Source organism: Larimichthys crocea, chromosome XV, assembly GCF_000972845.2.
Source record: "Larimichthys crocea isolate SSNF chromosome XV, L_crocea_2.0, whole genome shotgun sequence".
Classification (NCBI taxonomy): Eukaryota; Metazoa; Chordata; class Actinopteri; family Sciaenidae; genus Larimichthys; species Larimichthys crocea.
This window is the reverse complement of record NC_040025.1, coordinates 6,775,324-6,783,768: the sequence shown is the minus strand read 5'-3', so window position 1 is coordinate 6,783,768 and position 8,445 is coordinate 6,775,324. Positions and strand designations below refer to the sequence as shown.

The 8,445-nt window shown below is 39.5% G+C and overlaps 1 protein-coding gene across 1 annotated transcript; it reads left to right on the top strand.

Annotated features, from left to right (window-relative positions):
* Positions 1-1,854: 1,854 nt before the first annotated feature.
* On the top strand, positions 1,855-8,055 carry dnase1l1 (deoxyribonuclease I-like 1). Its single transcript, XM_010751522.3, has 9 exons — positions 1,855-2,003; positions 4,249-4,407; positions 4,998-5,086; positions 5,210-5,299; positions 5,400-5,512; positions 5,598-5,710; positions 5,806-5,963; positions 6,979-7,075; positions 7,172-8,055. Exons 2-9 carry the CDS (start codon positions 4,258-4,260, stop codon positions 7,343-7,345), a joined length of 984 nt encoding a protein of 327 aa, XP_010749824.3. The 5' UTR covers positions 1,855-2,003; positions 4,249-4,257; the 3' UTR covers positions 7,346-8,055.
* Positions 8,056-8,445: the final 390 nt, after the last annotated feature.

Here is an 8,445-nt window from a genome sequence, read left to right as displayed (position 1 = left end):
ATTTATTGAAAGTCACCACGTACGTCAGTGAAGCAGTTTACTTAAAGTCCCTTAAAAGGAATTCTGACATTTGTTCCTAATGACTAGTGAAATACTTGATGTTAACATTTCATTTTGGACTTCCAGCTTTCAACTTTTTGTCCACTAGATGGCACCACTGTTCCCCATTTAAAGCAGTAAAACTTTTTACTGTTTCTGCAAAGGTGCCTTACTACATGCATTTTGTAGCAGTCTTTTTTTTTTTGTCAAAAGGGACAAATGTGTTAGGACATTAAGGACCTCTAAACATGACTGTGAACTGTGATAATGACTGAGAAGTCTGCTACAGAAAATGTCACATTACTTCATCTCAGAGACTTCAGCTGGTTAGATACAAATGTTAACTGAACATTTTGTTGCACTGACCCTCCCTGATCCTGAACAAGACTGTTTCATTTATGAGGACATCATTTATCAGGGCCTGGAAGACAGCTGGGGCGTTGGCAAAAACAGCATAACTAGATAATCAAAATGACCCAGAGCAGTGTTAAAGGCCGTCTTCCATACGTCTCCGTCCCATATCCTCACCAGGTGGTACGCATTACGGAGGTCGAGTTTTGTGAACACCATCGCCCCCTAGAGAGTCAAAAGCATGGAGTGATTCCTAATAATTTTCCCTAGAGGAAGCATATATAAACTGAATAGAAGTGGCCCTAGTACAGAACCTGGTGGGACTCTGTGACAAACTTTGGTGTGCATGGAGGATTCATCATTGGCTTGAACAAACTGAGATTGATCTAAGAAATACGACTTAAACCAGCTTAGGGTGGTTTCTTTGATGCCAATTTGATGTTCCAGTCTCTGTAAAAGAATTTGATGGTCAATGGTGTCAAATGTGGCACTAAGATCTAACAGGACAAGTACAGAGATGAGTCCTTTGTCTGACGCCATTAGGAGGTCATTTGTAACTTTGACTAGTGCGGTCTCTGTGCTATGATGCACTCTAAATCCTGACTGATAATCCTCAAATGAACTGTTCTTATGGAGAAAGTCACACAGCTGATTAGCTACAGCTTTGTCAAGTATCTGAGAGAGAAAGGGAAGATTTGATATCAGTCTGTAATTGGCTAAAGCCTCTGGATCTAGAGTGGGCTTTTTAAGAAGAGGTTTAATTACAACTACTTTAAAGGACTGTGGTACATATCCTGATAATAAAGACTTATTAAAGAGATTAATCATATCCAAGAGACAGGTTGATGGCTTAGATGAAGACATTATTGAAGTTACTTGATGAAGGTCGATGAGAGAAAAACAGTCTAAATATATATCAGGTTTTACATCTGTTTCCAAACTTGTTGTGTAATAAGACAGATCAGTGCCTGTTGGGGGCAGGAGGTGAATAGGTTCAGTTCTTCCTGCAGTAAAAAGGAAGAAATGAGTAAGAGTTATATCTAAAGACAACTCCACTCTGTTTCTACTCCCACAGCTACAAACTCCACCTCCTCCGCTTGTTCTTCACGCCCATTTGGTTCAAAGTTTCACAGTAAGTGGAGAAAAAGTGCAAAATTACAGTGTGTCAATTTTCCCGCCCGATTTGACTTTTACTGTGTGTGTGTGTGTCAGTGTGTGTGAGAGAGAGAGACAAGAAGGAGGAAGTGAGAGTACTGGGTAAGAGAAATGAAATAAATAATAATAAAAATAAAAAAAACACTCCTCATTTACTTAATAATCAAATGTTATCTGCTGTTGCTAAACACATTTTTTATGAGGTATGTGTAGCCTGGAAGCTTGATTTATTTGACTGACATGCCAATAAATTTGGATCTAAGAGATAAAGCCAGTAAAAACACATCCTAATTGAAACTCTCTTGCCAGCACTGTCTCCACTGTAGCCTGCAGTGACACATCCCAAGAAGTCCCTCCCACAAGAAAAACACTGGCCAGACGAGCTTCGAGTTTCACTAGAGAGGAAGTGGCGCACAGACACAAACAGATCCTTACAGGTTCAACAAAGCAACAGGCTGGTAAGTTACTGCAGCTTCAATCTGACAGCTTTATTCTTTTAAAGAGTGAGACGAGGAAACAAATCTTACCTGTAACCTGAGATGTCTGTATGTTAGTGTGTGTGTGACGGAGACAAAATGACAGGCAGAGACAGAGAATACTACACACTGTAGCACTGGAGTGTTTCTCACATGTGTGTGTGTAAGTGTGTATCAACAGGTTTGTGTCAGTCACATGAACAATATATGCAGGTTGCATGGTATATTATAATAATAATAATATAATATTGTGTAACATGTAATGTGTCACATGTGTGCTGGTGGAAGTGTAACAAGCAGCCGTGCTCGAAGAATTCCCCTGTCTTTACTATGACATCATGTTTGTTTTAAGCCTGACCACGAATAACCTTAGATGTGTGTGTGTGTGTGTGTGTGTGTGTGTGTGTGTGTGTGTGTGTTGTCATAGAATCAATCCCTTCTATCTTTCTGTGTGTCTGTGTGTTCTCTTACTGAATCAGTCCAGTCTCTCTGTGTGGTGATGAGTTCAGATAAGTAGACTTTTACACTTATAACACTTGTTACACTTACATGTTTATGCTTCTGTAAGGTTTAGTAGTAGAGTTATTTGAGAGGAAATGTGAGGCTTAGAAACAAATATAATTTGTGTTGTAATTTATTTACGATGGTTAATATTAGTGTAACACAGTTATTACTCACATATTTACATTTTTGAATCTTTGAAACTTTTACAGTATTCTGATTCATCTACTATTCTGGTTCCATCACATTTAGTTTCTTCTTCTGATCCATTAGTTCAGTCACATGTGTGTCACAACAAGGGAGTGTTGTTGAAGACAATAGAGCAAAACCTGCTGGATCACATATATAGGTGATCGTTCAGAGGTAAAATAATGTCTCAGTAAAGTAAACAAATAAATGCGAGTCTCCTTCAAAAACAGTCCAGGGCACACAAATGAAAATACCTGTATATTGCATGGCAGTATGTGTAACAAAGGTGAGTTGAGTGAGAGGATGGTTCTCTCTCTCAAACAAATACATGATCACCATCAATAAAAAGAAGAAAGAAATGTGTATATTTGCATAGAGTGTACCCTGGATTGTTTTTGAAGGAGACCTTGCATTTCTATATTGAGATCATATTTTACCACTGAGCCCTTTACAGGATGGAATAAGTGTTGTTGTTGTTGTGAAGGTGTTGTGCTGCTCCACCCTTCTTCTGATCAAGCATGATCCAATCACCACACACCACACCCTCAAACGATCAATGATAAAAACCAAACTACAGCTGTAATGAGTAGATGTTTGTGATGTTACAATGATCATAGCTGAAAAACATTAATAAGCGATCATCTGACCAGACAGTTGAAAAGACATTTCTGTTTCTGTTTAGTTATTTTAGCTTTAGTGGTGTTAAGTGCTATCCATTCACTTGAAGTGAACAGATGTGAGAGTGACATTGATCTTGTTATCCACAATTTAACACAAAGTTAAGAACATTAACTCACCCTGGGGAGTTATCTAATGCTAAAATTAGCACAACAGGAAGCTCCACTGTGAGCGCTGAGTCAGTGACTCTGCAGGAAGATCTCAAATTATTTAAACTGCAGTTAATGTTTAAACCTAATCCCAGTGTTAACTCATCTGTTGGCTCTTTGTTGAACAACCAAGTGAGTGTTCACATGGTTTACAGTGATACAGTGAAGTATTTGTATTATTTCTATCAGGTAAAAGTTAAAGAGAAGTGAATGTTGACTCAGATTATTGGTGCCTGTTTAGGCCACAAAGATAGTGTTGATGCGGGCATGTCAACCATGTTGAAACCAATACTTCACTTTTCACATCATGTCTCTTGAAACAGGGGATTATTGATTTCACAACAGTAACGTCCTCTTTGCTTCACCGGCTTTCGATCTAAGAGCATGAATGAATGATTACAGCTTGTCAGACAGTTGTCAGGTGAAGCACACAGGGTATGTTGTATTTTGTGAAAACACATTTGCAGATATTGTAGGTGTGTGAGTTACTACAGAATGTGTATGTGAGTGTGTGTACATGTGGTGTGTGCTGTGTGTGTTTGCTGACTCCAGGGTCATGCCTATGTTTGTCCACATCTGTTCAGTGTGTCCACGCTGTGTTTCCATTCACTGTTGCCTCTGCAGTGTTTATGCTCACAATCTGTAGCTGTTTAATCACATCACATCACACGTGATCGCCGTCATCTGATCTGTGTTTCTGTCACTTGCAGCTCTGCGACATGAGGTCCTCTTCCCTGCTCCTGCTCTCCTTCCTCGTGGGTGTGTGTGATGTTCAAGGGGCGTCAGGTTTTAGGATCTGCGCCTTCAACCTCCAGCACTTTGGAGACTCTAAGAGCAAGAAAAGCACTGTCATGCACACTCTTACCAGGGTAAGACAAAGATTTCAAACATCAATATTATTGATAACAACAACAGCAACAACAATAATAATAATAAAATATGAAGACAAAATATGTACACTGTATGAACACAATAAATACATTATAGCATAAAAGCATAGCATAAAAATATGTTTATATGTTTATAATCAGGACTTTTTTTTAACATCTTCTGGATGCAGACTGATATGATATGGTGAATTATATATTCATCATATATATTGTGTAAGCATATACGTATGTACAGTAAATGTGGTGGCAAGAACAGTTTTCAGATAACAGCTATTAGCTAATGTTGCTGTATGGCAAAAATCAAATCTACCTTACTGAATACTGAGGAGTAAAGATTTTTTTTTTTTTACATTAAAACAGAACAGGCAGTGACACATGAGCAAAAAAAAGTTTTTTAGCTTCTGGGTTTGCTCATGCGTGTGTGACTCCACCTCCACTTCTCTTAATACATCCATGGCCTAGGCTCACTACTGTGGTAGTCACAGTAAAAACATATCCTCATGCCCAAAATGCAACACTCCCCTCCGTGTGTTACTATGCAGATTTTCATGCTGTGATATGTGTTCCAGATCATCACTCGCTGTGACGTGTGCTTGCTTCAGGAGGTGAGAGACAGTAAAGGGAAAGCTTTACCACAGCTGCTCACCAACCTCAACAGGTGATTAAACACATGCTTTCAAAACACTGCTGTCATTCACGAGCACTCCTCCTCACACAGAGAGGCTCAAACAGCAGCATTAACAGCTGTATCCTCTTTTCTGTGTGTGTCTCTAATATTCAGGTATGACAATGAACATGTGTATGAAGCTGTGGCCAGTGAGAGACTGGGCAGGACTGAATCATACCAGGAGCAGTATGTGTTTGTGTACAGGTGAGCTGAGCTGTGAGTCTACACTTGTGTCACTTTGCAGCTCCACACACTGAAATGTTCACACGTCTGAAGTGCAAGTGTTTGTCTCGGATGTGTGCAGGACCGGTACAGTGACTGTCACCGGCCAGTACCAGTACCCAGATGATAAACCAGGAGACGTCGATGCCTTCGCCAGAGAGCCTTTTGTGGTCCGCTTCAAAGCCCCCAAGACAGGTCAGTTCTCTGACGCAGTCAAAGATGATGAAATGGTGATGTCATATAAACACCTGACCCTGCATCCTACCTCCCTCATCCGCAGCTATAAAGGAGTTTGTCCTCATACCTCAGCACACCACTCCAACCAACACCACCAAGGAACTTGATGCACTGTACGATGTTTTGCAACATGTGAAGAAGATGTGGAAAACTGAGGTAGGACACTTTTTAAGTAACAGATTCAAATCAGTCCATTAAGATTTCATAGTCTTAACTATCAGTGTTGTGTGTGTGTGTGTGTATCTGAGCAGAATGTGATGCTTCTTGGCGATTTCAACGCTGACTGCGGCTACCTTGCTAAGAAGAACAGGAAGAATGTGCGCCTGATCACGGAGAAGGACCTCATCTGGCTCATTCCAGATAAGACTGACACGACTGTGCGATCATCCACCTCCTGCACCTACGACAGGTGGAGTTACACTCCTTTAATCTTCTCAGCATCACAAATCTGTTGATTACATTGCAGGGAGCTAACTACAGTTAGTTAATGTTTTAATGCACTGATTCAGCATCACACCTGTAAGTACAGTACAGTAGATGGATGGAAGCATTTAACCTGCATTCTGTTTAATGTTCTCTTCTGTACATGTTCTCTGTTTCTGTGTAAAAATGAATCAAATTCTCAGTTTTTAGTAAATTCTCATTTACTAAAAACTGATCAAAGCATAATTAAGTATGATACATTGCACAGCAATGTAAATTCTCATTTACTAACCTCATGAGTTTATGGTCTCAGTCTCTAGTTTCAGTTCGTCTTCCACTTCCACGATCATGGTCTCATTTAGGGTGAAATATAAAATCAAGTGGGATGTTCTTATTTCTGAGCTCAACACACCGGCTCACAAAAAAAAACTGATCAAGGCATAATTAAGTTTGATACATGGCACAGCAATGTCTTCCTTTTCAAACATTCAGCATTTCATTTTATTGTGTGATACAGCGAGTGTCGCTGTGTCGAAGTTGTTGAGTCTGATTTGCTGCCCACGAGTGATGAGGTGACCCTGTGTGAAATCAGATGCTCAGCCAGTAAACTACTACTAGCCCCGTGTCTGAGTGGCACAGTGAACTCTATCTGAGCTTGCTAGTTTGGTTTCTGACGGGTCAATAAAGTTCACATATTTATTCAAAAGACATATTTGCCTCCTGGCTACAAACCAAGCCTCTTCTATGATGTTCACGGAGCAATGTGTCAGAGTTCACTGGAGTTGAACGTGATTGTCTAAAACATTGGCACAATTTACCCGACACTGCAGTAAAGGTGCTGATCGCAGGAATTCCGTAAAATTTAAAATGCTTACATTTTAAAATGTCGATGTGTCCAGGCCTCAACTCCTTAATGTGTCTGTATATTTTCATTGAGAAAACATCAGTAAAATCAATTGTAAAATGAATGTATGGTTTGTCCATTCTGTGTGTTACAACAGGATTGTCGTTAATGGGGAAAGTTTTGCCCGAGCAGTCGTGCCTTTATCAGCCAAACCATTTAACTTCCAGAAGGAGTACAGACTCACAGAGGAGCAGGTAACAGCAACATATGGAATAAAAGCACACGCACAAACACACAAATAAAGCCCAAATTGTGTTGTGTTAACTGGTTCTTCTGTGGTTTCTGTTCAGGCACTTGAGGTTAGTGACCATTACCCGGTGGAGGTCCTGCTGAAGGTCAGATCTTCTTCCAATAGTGGCGCTTCTTTGTCGTTACCTGGAACAAAAGAGATTGCAAATCAGAGAACAAAGTTCTTTTCTTTGTTTGTTCTCAGTCATCTTGTCTTACAAATGTTAACATGCTAGTTTAAAGAAACACCTACGTGGTCAATCTCAGGCACTGAAGAGAACTTCATGTGGAGTCCACCCTGCCAAATCTCGCAGATAACACTGCACAGCAATGTCTGCTGATGTTGACAATTGTTGCTCAGTGATACAGTATATCTCTATGTATCTGTGTGGGATACCTGAATATGATGAATGAATGCTTCATAGCACTGCAGATGTGCTGGATATGCTGGAAGATGTAAGAATGCTGATGAAACCCTCCCTCAGATTAATAATCTGTTTAATCTGGATGTAGTTCATTTGTCCCTTCAGTTTAGGAAAGTTGTGCTCTTTCATGAATGAACTCAAACTGATCCACGGTAAAGAGAAAGAGGCACCTGTTAGCTTCTCCAGAATGCTGAGTGACATATTATCAAGTTTTTATAGCAAACAATCAAAATCATTTGAAGGAGATGAACAGAGTATTTAAATTTAAAGGGCACTGAATTAAATAGATGGAGCACATGAATTATTATTATTATCAAAGAATTTCTCTTGGTGCTTAAATACAAAGGAGAAAAGGGCAAGGTGTTTACCACTGTTATTAAATGTTGCTGCCTTCTATACAAACTCTGCACTTTGTAAATAGTTGAGAATGGTTTTATGCTATATTCTGTGTTATATAATGTATATTGTATTTGTTATAAGCTCATGTTAAATAATAAACTGTCTGATGACTTTTCTTTTTGTCGACATTTCAAAATAAGCTAATTCTGTCTAACCCTCACCCCAGGTCAGCATGAAATGTGTTGTTCTTCTTTACTTTGTCTTTCTTCCTTTGTGTTTGCTGTTGTATTCTCTGCATGGATTCATGATACATCCTGCATGAATTCATGCATCAAATCATCATGAATCCTTTCTTACTAAATGTATGCTGTATGACTGCAATAGGTCAGACTGCTGTCGCTGGTCTGAATGTGGCTGCTAGTAAAAACACAGTGTGACAAACAGCTGGAGCAAATGAAAAATCAGAACAACGATCACAAACATGACAAAATGTGAAACAAAAGGTGTGTATGTTTTGTGTGCGTGCCTGGATTTTTGTTCAGCTGACTTGCATTTTGATCTTATCAAGTCTT

Bases quoted from the DNA above. Each gene is read 5' to 3' on its own strand.
- dnase1l1 (XM_010751522.3), top strand. From the start codon at position 4,258: ATGAGGTCCTCTTCCCTGCTCCTGCTCTCCTTCCTCGTGGGTGTGTGT. The intron at 5,300-5,399 runs GTGAGCTGAGCT...GGATGTGTGCAG, and splicing joins CAGTATGTGTTTGTGTACAG to GACCGGTACAGTGACTGTCA. The intron at 5,711-5,805 runs GTAGGACACTTT...GTATCTGAGCAG, and splicing joins AGAAGATGTGGAAAACTGAG to AATGTGATGCTTCTTGGCGA.